Source organism: Phocoena phocoena, chromosome 14 (genome assembly GCF_963924675.1).
Source record: "Phocoena phocoena chromosome 14, mPhoPho1.1, whole genome shotgun sequence".
In the NCBI taxonomy this organism is placed as follows: Eukaryota; Metazoa; Chordata; class Mammalia; order Artiodactyla; family Phocoenidae; genus Phocoena; species Phocoena phocoena.
In genome coordinates, this window is record NC_089232.1 from 59,027,891 (window position 1) to 59,045,744 (window position 17,854).

Here is a 17,854-nt window from a genome sequence, read left to right on the forward strand (position 1 = left end):
GAACTCTAAAACTAGGGGCTTCCCTGGTGGTGCAGTGGTTGAGAGTCCGCCTGCCGATGCAGGGGACACGGGTTCGTGCCCCGGTCCGGGAAGATCCCACATGCCGCGGAGCAGCTGGGCCCGTGAGCCATGGCCGCTGAGCCTGCGCGTCCGGAGCCTGTGCTCCGTCCGCAGCAGTAGAGGCCACAACAGTGAGAGGCCCGCGTACCACAAAATAAATAAATAAATAAATAAAATAAAACTATCCATGCTCTTTGACTGAGTCATTATTTTGAGGGAGTGTGCCCATAAAATGTTTACCCAAAGGGAAAAAAGTTACTTGTACAAAGATGTTACAGCTCTTCTTTTATCCAATAGGTGTATTTTGAGAGGCTTCCATCACATTAGTAAAAATATAAAGGAATTATAAGTGAAATAAATAAACTTTATATATGTTAGATTTTTCTCTTTCGAAAATTGCCTAAATTCATAATTTAAAATAGCTTCTCAAGAGCTGTTACAAGGCAGGACACAATGCAGGTTAATTTTATAAACAATTATTATGCAATTTCAGATGTGGGAAAGAGAGTAGGTGGATCATTTGAATTTTATTTCATGATTTGAACCCACTGTTGTAGAAAAAAGCATTTTGGAAGTTTATAGAGAGAAATTTATTCTGAATCTCAGTAAATTTCAGAATCTGAAAGTGTTTCTGTAACTTATTGCTAGGAGAAGTAAAAGACATAAGAGATTTTTTAAAAATTTATTTAAACTGGCATGGTTTGGTTTATGAAAGCATATATTTGGGAAATTATAAATTATTTTCATTCACAGAAGAAGCTTACCTCTTTGTGTCATCCCACCAGAAATAAAAATGACAAATTGTTTTGTTTTCTTTTTTCAGAATTAAAATTTTAGAGATGTTTAGCACTCATAATCTCCAGTCTGTGTTCTCTCGGCTCATTGAACCCCCGCACGCTGATTCTCTCCGTGCCTCAAAAATACGGTTACGAGACCTGGGAGCATTAACTCCAGATGAAAAACTGACCCCTCTAGGGTATCACTTGGCTTCTCTGCCTGTAGATGTGAGAATCGGAAAACTAATGCTGTTTGGGTCTATCTTCCGCTGTTTGGATCCTGCTCTCACCATTGCTGCGAGTTTAGCTTTTAAGTCTCCTTTTGTAAGTAAACTGGAGTCCGTAAGTCTCTAAGGGGACCATGGGGGCTTCAGGGTTATGTGAGCCCCTAATACTCTTCCTGTGAGTATATTATGTGTGAATCTTTCAGGCACAATGTCTCTTAACTTTTATTGGATCCTCAAAGAAATCCATGCCCCAAATAAAGATTAAGAACTAGAGAGCCAGCTTATTTAAGTCATCTAAATGTGCTTTTTATGTATCTGCTTTACTTGCTCATTATAGGAAAACCAGAAAAGCAAGCAAGCAAAAAGTGCCCCTTCCTGATTTTAAAAAACAATAAATACATTGGAGTACTTTTTTCAGCAGCTTTATTGAAATATAATTCACCCATGTAAAGTGTACAGTAGTTTTTAGTATTGTGCAGTCATCACCCTAGTCAGTTTTAGAACGTTTTTAATCACTTCATTAAAAAAAACCTCTTAGGGGCAGGACAGGAATAAAGATGCAGACGTAGGGAATGGACTTGAGGACACGGGGAGGGGGAGGGGTAAGCTTGGACGAAGTGAGAGAGTGGCATGGACATATACACAGTACCAAATGTAAAATAGATAGCTAGTGGGAAGCAGCCGCATAGCACAGGGAGATCAGCTCGGTGCTCTGTGACCACCTAGAGGGGTGGGATAGGGAGGGTGGGAGGGAGACGCAAGGAGGGAGGAGATATGGGAATATATGTATATGTATAGCTGATTCACTTGGTTATACAGCAGAAACCAACACACCATTGTAAAGCAATTATACCCCAGTAAAGACGTGAAAAAAACAAAAAACCACCTCTTACCTGTCACTCTCCTGTTTCCCTCCAACCCCCCATCCACTCCATTCATAGATAACCACCAATCTCCTTGCTATGTTCATAGATTTGCCTCTTCTGGACATTTCGTATTAATGAAACAATATAATATATAGTGTTTTGTGATCGGCTTCTTCACTTAGCATAATGCTTTTAAGAGTCATCTATGTTATAGTATGTATCAGTGCTTCATTCCTTTTATGGCCAAATAATATTCCTTTGTACGGGTATACCACATTTCGTTTATCCATTCAGCACTTGAAGGACATTTGGGATTGTTTCCACCTTTGGCTATAAACATTCATGTACAAGTTTTTATGTGAACATATGTTTTCATTTGTCTTGGGTGTATACCTAGGAGTGAAATTATTGGGTCAAATACTATTTAACTTTTTGAGGAACTTCCAGACTCTTCCAGAGTAGTGGCATTTTACATTCTACCAGCATTTTATCAGGATTATAACTTTTCCACATCCTTACTAACACTTGTTATTATCTGACTTTTTTATAACTGTTCTAGGTGGTGTGAATTTGTGGTTTTTGATATGTATTTCTCTAATGGCTAATGATATTAAACATCTTTTCAGTTTCTTATTGTCCATTTGTATATCTGTCAAGAAATGTCTATTCAGATAGTTTGCCCATTTTTTAACTGGGTTATTTGTCCTTTTATTATTGAGTTATAAGAGTTCTTTATATATTCTGGATATAAGTTCCTTAACAGATACATGATTTGCAGATATTTTCTCCTATACTATGGGTTGCCTTTTTCACTTTCTTGATCTGTTCTTTGAAATACAAAAGTTTTTATTTTTAGGAATTCCAATTTATCTAGTTTTTTGTTGCTCGAGCTTTTGTTGTTGTCATGGTTAAGAATCCATTGCCAAATCCAAAGTCTTGAAAATTTATCCTTATGTTTTTTCCTATAAGTTTTATAGTTTTAGCTCTTACATTATGGTCTTTGGTCCATTTTGAGTTAGTTTTTGAATATAATGTGAAGTAAGAATCCAGCTTCATTCTTTTGCGTGTGACTGTCCTGTTGTCCCATCACCATTTGTTGAAAAGACTGTTCTTTCCCCACTGAATGGTGTTAGCATTCTTGTCAGTAATCAACTGACCATAAATACATGGGTTTATTCCTGGATTCTCAATTCTGTTCTATTGAGTTATATGTCTATCCTTAGTCCAGTTCCATGCTGTCTTGATTCAAAATACAAAACTCTAGTTTTGTAGTAAGTTTTGAAATCGGGAAGTGTGAGTCCTCCAACTTTGTTCTTTTTATTAGTGTCTTGAGGATTTTACATTCATAAGAGTTATTGGTCTGTAGTATTCTTTTCTTGTGATGTCTTTATCTGGCTTTGGTATCAGAGTAATACTGGCCACATAATGATTTGGGAAGTGTTCCCTCCTCCTTTATTTTTCTGAAGATTTTGTGAGAATTAATGTCAAGTCTTCTTTAAATGCTTGGTAGAAATCAGCAGTGAAGCCACTTGGTCTTTTCTTTGTGGGTAGTTTTTTTTTATAATTAATTCAACCTCTCCACTTCTTATAGGTCTATTTGGATTATCTGTTTCTTTTTGAGTCAGTTTTGATCATTTGCTTTTTCTAGGAATTTGTCCATTTCATCTAAATTACCTAATTTATTAAAATATAAACATAGTATTTTATAGTCCTTTTTATTTCTGAGAGCTTGTTAATAATATCCCCTTTCATTTCTGATTCTAATAATTTGAGCCTTCTCTCTCTTTTTCTTGATCAATTTAGCTAAAGGTTTGTCAGTTTTGTTGATCTTTTCAGAGAACTGGCTTTTGGTTTCGTTGGTTTTCCCTACTGTTTTTCTGTTCTCTATTTTATTAATTTCTGCTCTTTGTTTCTTTCCTTCTGTTTGTTTCAGTTTTAGTTTGTTCTTCATTTTCCAGTGTCTTAAGGTGGAAGTTTATTGATTTGAGATCTTTCTTCTTTTTTAGTATAGACATATACAGCTATAAATTTTCTTCTACGGACTGCTTTAGCTGCATCCTATAAGTTTTGGTATGTTTTGTCTTCATTTTCATTCATTTCAAGTATTTTCTTTTTTTTTTTTTTGGTGCATTGGGTTTTCATTGCTACATGCAGGCTTTTTCTAGCTGCGGCGAGCGGGGGCTACTCTTCACTGCGGTGCGTGGGCTTCTCACTGCAGTGGCCTCTCTTGCTGTGGAGCACGGGCTCTAGGCATGTAGTCTTCAGTAGTTTTGGTGCATTTCAAGTATTTTCTGATTTCCCTCTCTAGTTCTTCTATGACTCATTGGTTATTTAGGCATGTGTTGTTTAATGTCCACATATCTATGAGTTTCCCAGTTTTTTCCTTTTATTGACTTCTAATTTCATTCTGTTGTGGTCAAAGAACATACTTTGTATTATTTTAGTCCTTTAAAACGTACTAAGCTTTGTTTTATGGCTAAGTATATGCTCAGTCCTGGAAAGTATTCCATGTAAACTTGAAAATGAATATTCAGCTGTCATTGGGTAGAGTGTCACTCTTCCTTTATTTTCACCATGGCTTATCTCAGATAGGTAGGGGAATAGATGTAATAATTTTCTTCAGTTTTAATGTTATACTTCATGGAGTTGTAAACTCACAGATCTGCAAAAAGATCTTAGTTCAGCCCCCTCATTTAACAACAGATGACAAAACCAAGGGCCAGGCTAGGTGATATAGCTTGCTCAGAGACATACAGTCAGTATTATTGTGAACAAGACCTCCATTGCCTATTTCTCAAATCATCTAAATAACCTCTGTCTGTTTTCTTTTATTGGAATGCAGAAATTGTTCATTAGAAATATTGATGTCATCCTTAGCCAAAACTGAACACCTGTCCTTTACTGGGTTCTGTAAACATAGTTAATTCCCAAATGTAATCCTTTTCCCACTAGTCTTCCTAAAAAGGAAGAAAATTTATTTTCAAATAGAAAATAAAATTTTATTATTGTTGTGTTAGCTATAAAGGTGTCCAAATATATGAAAATTAGAGAGAAGCACCGTAGTTGGTTTAGAATGATTTTCAGTGTGATACAGCTTGGGCCTCGGTGTAACTTGCTCTTGCTGGTGTCTTTAGTACATGTGTATGTTGCAGCAAGAGAAAGCAGTGAAAATTAAGTTCTCAGCTGATTTTACTAATTTGTAGGGAAAAGGAGGACCTGTAAACATTATTTTTAAAAGGAAAAAAACATGAATTATGGGTATAGAAATAGGGGAGACTTAAGTATAGAAGATGAATAAGAATCTGTAAAATAAAGATACCACAGAGTTAACAGAATCTTAGATTTTAGATGTAGCTTTTAGAGTGAGTGGCTCTTTGATGACATCTTGCCACTAGGAAGTAAAAGACCCAGTAGAGGTTATTTCGGGTGGGCAGATGGACTCACAAGGACAAGTAGGACTGTTAGCTTGGCACTTAACCACCATAATTACTTTTAACCAGCCACCCACTGTGTACTCTGTTCCACACAAAATACTTCCCGAGGCACCTGGCTTCAGCAGTAGGAAAGTGCCATTTGAAACCTTGGGTAAAATGTGTCCTTCAAACCTGGTTTTCCTCATTAGGTATCTCCCTGGGATAAAAAAGAGGAAGCTAACCAGAAAAAGCTAGAATTTGCATTTGCAAACAGTGATTATCTGGCCCTTCTACGAGCATATAAGGTAAGCATACAACCTAATAGCTGAGGTTTATTACCAGAGTTGGCACTAAAGACAGTAACATTTTGATTTTCTCCAAAATTTAGGGATGGCAGCTAAGTACGAAAGAAGGTATGCGTGCAAGTTATAATTACTGCAGACAAAACTTCTTGTCAGGAAGAGTTCTTCAGGTGAGTTGTTTCTGTGGAAATTTGTTTTCATTCATTTTCTATTGTAGTAGCGCACCAGAGGGTGTTGCAACTTTATCTTGCTTGTCCTGCCTTGACATTGAAAATGTTATTTTTGGAATACGCTTGGCTTTACCACCTGGGTAAAACAGACTCCTGAACTATGACATCAGGCCTTTTGTGCTGAACCTTTCAACTGATCTGTTCTTCCTCTTTGCAGTGAATCTGTGTTTAACTTCTGTGGAGGCTAGGGGAATATAGGCACTCTGAAGATTACTGCTTACTGGAAGTCAGTTTTTTCCATAGTTATACCAAACATTCTTAACCCGGATCCATAAGCCCCTGAAATTGTATGCAAAGTCATACCCTTATACATAACGTGCATTATTCTGGAGAAAGGGATCATAGCTTCATCAGATCCTCAAAGCGGTCTATGACCATCGCCAAACCCCTTACCCTCTCCCTAAAACCAAAGACTGAGTACTGAACCAGATTTTCTTTGTTAATTCTCCTGTCCATCAGAGGCTACTATGTCAATAACAAGTACACAAGAAAGAGAAAGAAAGGTTTATTATCTTCTGTGTAATAACAGGCAGGGCTCTGTCTTCTGTTGTAACAGTATTTTAGGCCGCCTTCCAAAGTGGCATGAAAAGCCAGAATAGGGCTTCCCTGGTGGCGCAGTGGTTGAGAGTCCGCCTGCCGATGCAGGGGACACGGGTTCGTGCCCCGGTCCGGGAAGATCCCACATGCCGCAGAGTGTCTGGGCCCATGAGCCATGGCTGCTGAGCCTGCGCGTCCAGAGCCTGTGCTCCGCAGCAGTAGAGGCCACAACAGTGAAAGGCCCGCATACTGCAAAAAAAAAAAGCGCCAGAATAATAATGATGCATTATCTTTACAAAGCATCTATTTCACTCAAAGATTTTGAGGCTCGGGAGGGGGAAGGACTTTATTTCTATATTAGAAGATGTCTTGGAATAGAACACAAAATTAATGTTTGTAGTACTTACCACTACCTGACAGCTAGTTATCTCTCTACCCCATAAGCTCCATCAGAGAGGAGATTTTTTTTCTTTTTCTTTTTTTTTTTTTTTGTGGTACGCGGGCCTCTCACTGTTGTGGCCTCTCCCGTTGCGGAGCACAGGCTCCGGACGCGCAGGCTCAGTGGCCATGGCTCACGGGCCCAGCCGCTCCGCGGCATGTGGGATCTTCCTAGACCGGGGCACGAACCCGTGTCCCCTGCATCGGTAGGTGGACTCTCAACCACTGCACCACCAGGGAAGCCCCAGAGCCGAGATTTTATGTTTTGTTCAATACTGTATCCCCAGTGCCTAGAACAGTACTTAGCACATAGTTGATGCTCAGTAAAATTCATTGAATGCATGAATGAATGGTTATTTAAAATGAAGTAAGAGACCTCAGAACCATCCCAGTATTTGCCTTTATTCTTCTCTGCCTTTAGGTGTACTGCAGTGAGGCGTTTTGAGAAGACAAAGGCTCTAGCTTTATTCTAAGTACAACAAACGCAATGATTTTCAATCCTGGCTACACATTAGATTCACCCGAGGGAGCTTAAAAAAAAAAAAAAGTAAAAATACCCAAATTCCACTCCAGGCCAATTACATCTGGATCTCCAGGGGTGGAGCCTGAGCATGTTTATTTTCCTTGTTGTTGAGTTCACCAAGTGGTTCTGATATGCTGCCAGGGTTGAGAAGCACTGGTCTAAAGGGTATTTTACAGGTAAGGTGCAGTAATATTTTCTTGAGTCATTAAGAGTTTTAAGTATAAAATAATATTTCTTTTAAATTACATTTTTTACTAAATTTATTCTTTTTCTTTAGGATGTGTGTAGATTTTGCTGTGATCTATGAGGGCCATCAAACAGCTACCTCTGGACTTCACTAAAGTCCAGCTTAGATTGTATTGTAGAATGTTTTGTGTTTCTTTTTTTAATCGACTTTTTTTTATATAATTTATTTATTTTGGCTGCATTGGGTCTTCATTGCTGCATGCAGGCTTTTCTCTAGTTGTGGTGAGCGGGGGCTACTCTTCATTGCAGTGCACAGGCTTCTCATTGTGGCGGCTTCTCTTGTTGCGGAGCATGGGCTCTAGGCGCCCGGGCTCAATAGTCGTGGCTCGTGGGCTCTAGAGCGCAGGCTCAGTAGTTGTGGCGCACGGGCTTAATTGCTCCACAGCATGTGTATCTTCCCAGACCAGGGCTCGAACCTGTGTCCCCTGCATTGGCAGGCATATTCTTAACCACTGCACCACCAGGGAAGTCCTAGAATTAGTTTTATTAAGATATTAAAACCTTGTCGTGAAATAGAACTCTGGTATATTTAACTCCTAGTTATATTTTGCCATGTTATACATCTGTGATTGACAGTCCAAGAAAATACTTAAATTGTCATCAGATACAGGGTAGCATTGCTTAGCTTTCCATTCCTTTGATTGTCATTATCTGCTTTTCTATTGTCTGATATACAGCTCATATTTGAACAGATGCCAGAGGTTTGTGCTTTTCATTCTCACACTTGTGCTCAGATGCAGAAAGGGGTTTCCAAATCTAAACCACTTAATAGTATTCCTATTCGTAGGGAAAATGTGAGCCAGCCAAGTTCACAAAGTAAGAGAAAGAGGGAAGGTTCTGAGGTGGGTGTTCTGCATCTTTTAAGAGAGAACACTAACCACTCTAGGCTCGGGTAAGGCACTAAGAGGACCTGAGCAGAAAGGAAGTAGGAAAAACCAGACAGTGTCACAGCACCTTGAGCTAGAGTTCCACAAAGTAAACTACGTTTTTGGCTGTCCTAAGAATTGCGAGGAAAATCAGACCTACCCAAAATCCAATTAATGGTTTGGTTTTTTTTTAACGTAATCTAGAATTAAATGATCTTTGGGTTTTCTGAAATTTGTGAATTTCTGTGTAATGGTTTTACACTGCTGGTTTGTATGAGTGAAAACTGCCCTTTTGTGAATGAAGAGACAAGATAATCTCCATACCTGTTTGGTAAACCCATATGAGTCTCATTACTATACGCTGAACTAATTCGTTTTTGTAGTCATTCTTACCTTTGATAAATTGATGCCCCTGCTTAAAGATTTTTTCCATTTCTTTCAGGAAATGGCCAGCCTCAAACGACAGTTCACGGAACTGTTATCGGATATAGGCTTTGTAAAAGAGGGACTCAGAGCAAGGGAAATTGAGAAAAGGGCCCAAGGAGGAGGAGATGGTATCTTGGATGCCACAGGAGAAGAGGTAAAGAATGTGTAGTTAGTTCTTACTTCTCTTTGATGATCACGCTCATAGTCTGTTACCTCAGGAACACTTGTAGGCCTTGTTCACTTAAGCCCTATGAGCAGTGGGTTAGTGGCATTCTTGATTTTCTTTCCACAAATGTCAGCTAACACTCAGAAAAACAAGAGTTTTTCTGTTGATTGTTGCTTGTTTTTTTTTAATTTCACATTGGTTCTTGGTAGGTCCATCAGAAGTAGAACGGACTTTCCAATAATGTCTTCTTAATCAGACCAGCCTTTTTCAAGCCCAGGATAGTTTTGTATGTAATAAGTATCAGAAGAGCAATTCAAGATGAAACCTGATGCCACTCTGTTCTAAGTACAGTTAGTACTTTCTGGAAATTGTGACCATCTCATGAACCAGAATCTTTCTCTCGACCGATCCTTAGGAACACTGGCTTTGTAACTGCTCTGCAGAGATCTAGAAAGTAATTGTGGACTTCTTGGAATGGGTACTGTGTGAATGTGGTCCAGTAGATTTTTTTTTTTTTTTTACTTAGAAATAATCTTTCTGGCAAAGTGATAGAAATGAGATGCTTTTTAGAAATCAAGAGAAATATAATAATTTCCAGGGATAGACAGAAATAGCCACATTACTTAAAAGATTAATGCTGTATTTCTCACAGGCTAACTCAAATGCTGAGAACCCCAAGTTGATATCAGCAATGCTGTGTGCTGCTCTGTATCCAAATGTAGTGCAGGTAAGGAAACATTTTTCCTGGGTCCTCCCACTTCCTGTTTGATTTTAGCCAAGGGATGTAAGACATGCGCATTAATCATTTTAAAGACACACACACAGCCTTTTGAGCATAGTATATATTTCCAATTCTTCAGGTCCCCAGATGTGTTGATACATCATTCAAGAACACATTTGTTGTATAAAATAAGGTGCCTTTTTAATCCTTCTGACATTATGACATTCCAGGAATTAAAATGGACATAAATGTCACTGTCAGCCAGTCTGTGCATAACTAACCTATGTCAGGTAGAAATTTGATTCTACTACAATTTCCCTTATGCCCTCTACTCTGGACTAAAATAAGAACAAGTCAGTGCCTTGTCATGGGACCGCCTATGATCCCCCTCTCCTGGAAACCCTACCTGAATGTACTGTCGGACTTTGTCAGACTTAGAATGTGAATTTGTCAGAGTACTGAAGCATTTCTCAATTTTTTTTTTTTTTCTCACTTAACTTTTTGATAAATGTTCAGTTGATGTCTCCTGATTCATTTATGGCTTATTTTTGCTTAGTGCTTGTATGCTTTTCAAATCATTTGAAATTTACTTTAAAAAAAATCATTTGGAGAAAAGCTGTGGAAACACTTAAAAAATTAGGGGTGAGGGGGATGAATAAGCAGAGCACAGAAGATGTTTAGGGCAGTAAAAATACTCTGCATGGTACCATAATGATAGATAACATGTCATACTTGCCCAAACCCACGGAATGTACAACAACAAAAGTAAACCCTAATGTAAACTATGGACTTTGGGTGATGATGATGTGACAGTGAGGTGCTATATAGCCACTGAGAAGTATGTTTTAGGAAAATATTTATAGAAAATGATCCTATATTAGTTTTAATACATATATATTTATTTCTATATATAAATATAAATCTAACAGAAAACTAAAATGATATATGTCAAACATTAATGTTAGTTATTTCTTAATCATGGGATTACAGGAATTATAGGTTATTACAAAATATTGAATATTGTTCCCTGTGTTATATAGTAATAATGTTATTTTCTACAGTAAATATGGAGGTGTGTGTGTGTGCACATAAACTTTTCATTTTTTTGTGTGAAACAATCTGTTTTTCACTATTTTGAAAAATTCATTTGGAAATGTTGGCTTGGTATTGGAATTGTCAGCAGATTCCTGGTCCAGTGTTGCCAGCTGAATCTCTTTCCCTGATAATCAGGGCAGACCTGAAACATCAACGTGGTTTCTCCCCCATGTGGCTGGTGTGTGGTATAGTCACCCAGAACTACATTTACATCCACACCTCCTCATGGTTAAAAAAAGAAAAAGGAAGCATGCTTACACTGCTTCCAAAAGGAAACAGAGAGAGGGAAGCAGCAACAAGGGCATTCAAACAAGACTTTTGTCAAGGGCTAGATCCTACAATGGAAATACGTATTTTATATATATATATATATATATATATATATTTTTTTTTTTTTTTTTTTTTTTTTAACAAATACCTGTTGTTTAGGTGAAAAGCCCAGAAGGGAAATTTCAGAAGACCAGTACCGGAGCTGTCAGAATGCAACCGAAATCAGAGGAATTGAAGTTTGTCACCAAGAACGATGGATATGTACACATTCACCCTTCATCAGTGAACTACCAGGTCAGGATGGCTGGGTATACTTACAGTCAGGTTCCACATCCACAGATTCAACCAGTGCGAATTGTGTAGTACTGTAGTATTTAGTATTGAAAAAATCTGAGTGCAAGTGGACCATGCAGTGCAAAGCCTTGCTGTTGGGGTGAGAAACAGTCCCTTCACTTCAGCCAAACCTTGTTCTATCACTCACTGTCTTTAGCCGCATCACTGACTTGGGGAAAGATGAATAAGCACAGATGTACTGGAACTGAGCTGTTAAGCCTGCTTTCAGATATAAAATTGTTTCTTTGTGGTGGTGATTTAAGAGGTCATGATGTAATTCTCTCACTCCATCTGTGCCTTAAGAGGCCATGACCTGTGCTTGTCGATCCAACTTCCTCAGCTCTCCTCCTTCCTTCAGCCAATTGCTGGGAGGCTTCTGCTCCCACCCCTCCACTAAATTCATCAGAAGTCATGAATAACCTCCTAGTTGTCAAATATAGGGAACAAATTCCCTGGCTCTCATCATTCTTGACTCATGAAGTTTTTGACATTGCTGACTTCCCTACCTCTTGACACTATCTTTGATGTTTTTTGCTTCTGAAATACCACTTTCTTCTCTCGCACTGGTCCTCCCCCCGAGCCCCTCTACCGGATTCTCTTCCTGACTCTGAAATCGTGGTTCTGGCCTTGCTCTATTACAGTGCACAGGATCTTCCTGAACCACCAGGGCACAACATCGTGGTTCTAACTGCCACCTACATGCTGACACAGACCCCAAATCTCTCTCTCTCTCGTCCTGGGCTTTTCTTTCTGAGCTGTCTTGCTGGAAATCACCACCTGGATGCCTTCTAGTCACCTCAAACTCAAAAGCTGAAAAATCAAACTCATTATCTCTGAATTCACTCCTCTGTGTTCCCTGTCTTGGTGAAATGGGACCATCCAAATCAGAACCCTGGAGTCACACGGACCCTGCTTCTTTTCTCCTGATGCCAGTCTAATTGGTCACCAGGTCCCAACACTTCCACCTTTTGACATGTCTCAGATTTGCCTACTTCTTTTGTCCCTGCTGCCATTTCCTCAGTTCAAACCCCAAATATCTGTCTCTTGCCTGAAGTACTAATCTTACTTCTGGTGCTTTCTCTCTCCAACCTTTTATACTACTGCTGCCAGAATCATCTTTACAAAACACACATTTGATCATGTCATACCCTTGCTTGAAACTCTTCATAGATGGAGTCTACTGTAAACTCTCCTACGACCCTTCACATCTAGCCCCTTCTTAGCCCATGTCCCCTGCCCACTCCTATCATTCTTTATGGTCCAGCAATACCAGACTACCAACAGTGTCCCCCGGTGCCATGACACAGGACACACTGTCCTCTATGCCTGGAATGGCATTCTGATTCCCCAGCAGGCTCCTACTTATTCTCCACGCTCCCATCATATATCCCTTTCCCAGTGTCCCTCTCCAAGTTGCTCCTTACTTCTGTTCCGTCACTGTATAGTGTGCATTTTTCCACTGTTGTACTTATCACATTATTTTATAGCTTATGGTATGTCTCATTCATGGACTTGTAAAATTCCTGAAGACAGGAATTGAATTTTATTCATCTCTGCCTTCTTGATGTCTAGCACGGTGCCTAGCCAGCATAGCTGAAAGCAGATGCTCAATAAAGCTTCATCTCGATAAAGAGATGAAGGAGGAAAAGAGAAAAGGAGACTGCAGGAAGAGAGTTTGAAGTGTTAGGGCTGGTCAACCTGTGAAACTACTGGGTAAAGTGTCAGCAAAGCATGAAAAGAACTGTTAAGCTCAGGAGAGTCTGAGGACCAGGAAGTCATCTGCCCTCTTGGCTGCATGTGTACTTGGGAACCGGGGGCCCAAGTTACCTCCACTCGTCCTCTCCTGCGTTTACCATGACATTTCTTCAGTGAATCCAAGTCATTCATGCATCCACTCAGTATCTGCTAGCACCTTCTCTGTGCCAGGCATTGTTGCAGGCCATGGAGGACAGCGGATGAGCTAGGGAGACAAGGTCTCTGCCCTCAGGGAACTTACATTCTAATGGGGAAGACAGGCAAGGAATAAGTAAACAAATAATCTCAGGTTAATGACAAATGTTATGAAGGAAAATAAAACTGTAAGAGATCGAGAGTGACACAAGAGGGGCTTTTTTTTTTTAAACTATAGTTGATTTACAGTATTGTGTTAGTCTCAGGTATATAGCATCAGATTCGTTTCTACTATAGGTTATTACGAGATATTGCATATAGTTCCCTGTGCTATACAGTAATCCTTGTTATTTATCTTTTATATACCGTGGTGAATATCAGTATTAATCCCGTACTCCTAATTTATCCCTCTACCTCCCAAGAGGGGCTACTTTACATAGAGTGACCAGGGAAGAACTCTCAGGAGAAAACAATTGAGCAGATCCTAAATGAAGTGAAGGGCAAGTCATGCAGGTATCTAAAGAGAGGACATTCCAAGCTGAGGAAATAAGTGCAAAGACCATGAGATGGGAGCATATTTGGTGTGTCCCAGGAAATGCAAGAAGGCAGCCAGTGCAAATGGAGGGGATGGTTAGGGGTGGAAGTGGTAGATGAGTTGGGACAAGTGGGCAGGGATCAGGTCGTGTAGGATCCACAGAAGGATCTGAGATTTTATCCTTGGGAAACCTCTGGAGGGTTCTGAGCCCTAACTGGTTTTTCAAAGATCACTGTGGCCTCTGTATGGAAAAGAAACTGTGAAGGTGCAAAAGGGCAGGTACATAGGAAGCCATTGCAGTGGTCTGTATGAGATGACAGTTTGCATGAGGTGGTAGCTGTAGAAGTGGTGAGAATCTGTCAGTTCATCATGTATTTTGAAAACAGCTGACAGGACTTAGTGATGATATAGATGGAGTGAGGGAGAGAGAGCAATCAAGGATGGCTCCCAAATTGGGAGCTTGAGCAACTGGGTGCAGACTGGGTGAATGGGAGTATCATTTAATGAGACAGTGAACACCACAAGGAGGGGGAAATTGAGAATTCCTTTTGAACACAAGTCTGAGATGCTTGTTAGATGTCCGAGTACAGACATCAAGTAGGCAGTTGCACATACAAGGCTGGAGCTCAGGGGAACCTACAGGCTGAAGGTAATTTTGGGAGTCATTGGACAGGTGATGATTAAATCCCTGGGACTGGTGGAGTTCCCCTTATGTTGCCCGTGACATAACTGTCCTATGTTTCAGGTCAGACACTTTGACAGCCCCTACCTGCTGTACCATGAGAAGATCAAAACTAGTCGGGTGTTCATCCGAGACTGCAGCATGGTGTCTGTGTACCCGCTGGTCTTGTTCGGAGGAGGACAAGTGAATGTGCAGCTCCAAAGGGGAGAGTTCACTGTCTCCTTGGATGACGGTTGGATCCGTTTTGCAGCAGCATCGCATCAGGTAAGGGAGAACGAGTCTGTCGCACGAGACTCAGGCCATGAGGGGCTCTGATAATAGGAAGTACAGAGCATTTCTTCAGGGAACAAGGACCACAGAGCTGAGTAAGAGTGAATGATGGGTCTGCAGGGGACACTAAGCAAGACTGAGGCTGAAGTGAGGCCAGTGGGGGAGCCTTAGTAAGAGTTCAGGAAGCACAGGAGGGGAAGCCCAGGACAGTCGGTGTGAAAGGCTTCGGACAGAAGCTATGAGGGAGGTGTTGGCACTTCCTAATTGTTATACAAATACAAGTTCAAAGAAAACCAAAATATAGATGAGCAGAACTAAGTAAAAATCACCCTGATTCCACAACCACCAATAAAAAAATGTCTCGATTATTTACTATATGGAGTCTCTAGAAAACGTTTAAGGGGGAGTATATTTAAGATATAAAAATTTTTAATATTTGCATCTCTTAGAAATCTTCTATTGCAGGAGGCAGAAACACCAACTCAAACATTACAGTTAATTCCCTTTAAAGTCTGAAGCAGCACAGTCCAGGAGAAATATATGTGCCACATACCTAATAACTTTTCTAGTAGCCACATTAAAAAAAAAGTAAATAGGTGAAATTAGTTTTAATATTTTATATAACAGAAAACATCTAAAAGGTTTTAATTTCAACATGTAATCAATATAAACAATTGAGACTTTTATACTCTTTTTTCATACTAAGTCTTCAGAACCTGGTGTGTATTTTGTGCGCACGGCGCATCTCGATTCGGATCAGGCACAGTTCGTGTGGTCAGGAGTTAGCCGCGCGGACAGTGCAGGTCGGGGGGGGGGGCCAGGCAGTGTTGGTTTGATTCAGCTGCTCAACAGCACAAGCCCGTCTGGCCCTGTGGTAGCAGGACGGCTGTAGCGGCTCCTGGGTCACGTCCGTGCAGCATATACCGTCCAAAAGGGAAGACAGAACGCTTCTTTCCTAAAAGTTCCAGCAAACCTCCTCTCCTAAACCAACTCCTGTGGCTGAAGAATGTCATGGCCTCTAAGGCCCGGACCACCTGAACCATTCACTCTGGCAGGGCACATGGCGTGAGCCTGCGTGATGCAGACAGAGTCCACCCCGCAGGGTTGCCAGACAGCGGAGCAGCAGCCGAACAGATGCTGGCAAGACACGCACAGCGGCACTGCGTCAGCACAGGCAAACCGCCGTAAAACATGGAGGCTGTCTCCCAACCCTGTCCCCAACAAAAGCGGACAAATTCCAAAGTTAAAGAGATTTTTTTTGGTTTAACATCTGCCATTTTTAATTCTCCATTTTCCTGCTTCTCCTCTCGGAGCAAACTGTAAAAGTCGACCAAGCTTTAATATGGAGCACACTATATAAAAGCCATATTTCCCGATTTAATCTTTTCTTTAAATGAGATGTGAGAGAGGAGGCTTTTTAAAATGGACCCCACTTAATATATTACAGAGCTGACATTGAGTGTATGTTCCTATAATTGCATCAAGAAATTTTAGAAGCAGTTTCAGAAAAAAATGTTTAGTTCCCCCACCATGGAATTAGAATAGCAGAAATCTAGAATAATGATAATCGTAACTGGAGAATTTCCTTTAATAACCTTTCCTCCCCTGTTGGTCCAAGCACTGCTTACATTGCAACTTTCATTTTAGGTGGCTGAATTAGTAAAGGAACTTCGCTGCGAACTTGACCAGCTTCTCCAGGATAAGATAAAAAACCCAAGCATAGATCTGTGTACCTGTCCTCGAGGGTCACGGATCATCAGCATGATTGTGAAACTTGTCACCACACAATAAAGACCAGGCTCGGGAGAGTGCTTGCTACTCACCTGCTTGCGCAGCTGGGAAGTGACGGCAGCACCTCTACCTCGAGCTGCAGCTCCGCGATGGGGCTGCCCTGGTGAAGGAGCCCAGGGCAGGCACTGCCAAGTCAGCTGAGGCGACGCACACCTTTAGGGAAATTTTCCACACTAAGTACTTCTAACCAAGCAGTGGGCATTCCCAGCACAATTTGGAGTGTCGATGTGAGTTCGAAAACCAACTTGCCTGTATTTTTCTCTCTGACTGCCCTGGAATGAATGAAATTCATCTGATTAACAGGAAAGTGAATATTTAATACAATTCTGTTTTAATCTATGTATTATTTTTCTCCTGCTTTTTACTGGGGTGAGATAAAGGGCATGAGGAGAAATATCAATTGTTTTTTTTTCTGTCATGAAGGCTCAACTGAAAGAAGTCAGAACAGAGAAGGAAAAAAAATCATGTGAGCAAGAAAAATTAAAATTTCATTTCGGCTATAGGCCATTACATAAACTTCATTCGTGAGGGATTTTTACTCATTAAAGTTCAGCTTAAAAAAAACCAAACTTAATGAGCACTTATTTGTTATCAGAATGTGAGCTGGTTTTATCCATAACACACTTTTTCTTTTTTTTTTTTTTAAATAAATTTATTTATTTATTTTTGGCTGAGTTGGGTCTTCATTGCTGTGCACAGGCTTTCTCTAGTTGCGGCGAGCAGTGGCTACTCTTCGTTGTGGTTCACGGGCTTCTCATTGCAGTGACTTCTTTTATTGCAGAGCACGGGCTCTAGGCACGTGGCCTTCAGTAGTTGCGGCACGTGGGCTTAGTAGTTGTGGCTCGCGGGCTCTAGAGCGCAGGATCAGTCGTTGTGGCACACGGGCTTAGTTGCTCCACAGCATGTGGGATCCTCCCGGACCAGGGCTCGAACCCGTGTCCCCTACATTGGCAGGTGTATTCTTATCCACTGCACCAGCAGGGAAACCCCACACTTATTCTTTTTTTTGTTTTTGTTTTTGCCGTACGCAGCCTTTTCACTGTTGTGGCCTCTCCCGTTGCGGAGCACAGGCTCCGGACGCACAGGCTCAGTGGCCATGGCTCATGGGCCCAGCCGCTCCGCAGCATGTGGGATCCTCCCGGACCGGGGCACGAACCCGCGTCCCCTGCATCCGCAGGCAGACTCTCAACC

General features: G+C 40.7%; 1 protein-coding gene across 1 annotated transcript in view; it reads left to right on the forward strand.

The window, feature by feature from the left end:
• DHX57 (DExH-box helicase 57) overlaps window positions 1-17,226 on the forward strand; it is a 46,582-nt gene extending 29,356 nt beyond the window's left edge. The window contains exons 16-23 of the mRNA XM_065890935.1: window positions 884-1,160; window positions 5,552-5,647; window positions 5,731-5,814; window positions 8,927-9,064; window positions 9,729-9,803; window positions 11,322-11,456; window positions 14,666-14,866; window positions 16,520-17,226. Coding sequence (XP_065747007.1) covers window positions 884-1,160; window positions 5,552-5,647; window positions 5,731-5,814; window positions 8,927-9,064; window positions 9,729-9,803; window positions 11,322-11,456; window positions 14,666-14,866; window positions 16,520-16,663 — 1,150 coding nt within the window. The 3' untranslated portion in view covers window positions 16,664-17,226. The remainder of the gene's footprint in view (window positions 1-883; window positions 1,161-5,551; window positions 5,648-5,730; window positions 5,815-8,926; window positions 9,065-9,728; window positions 9,804-11,321; window positions 11,457-14,665; window positions 14,867-16,519) is intronic.
• Window positions 17,227-17,854: the final 628 nt, after the last annotated feature.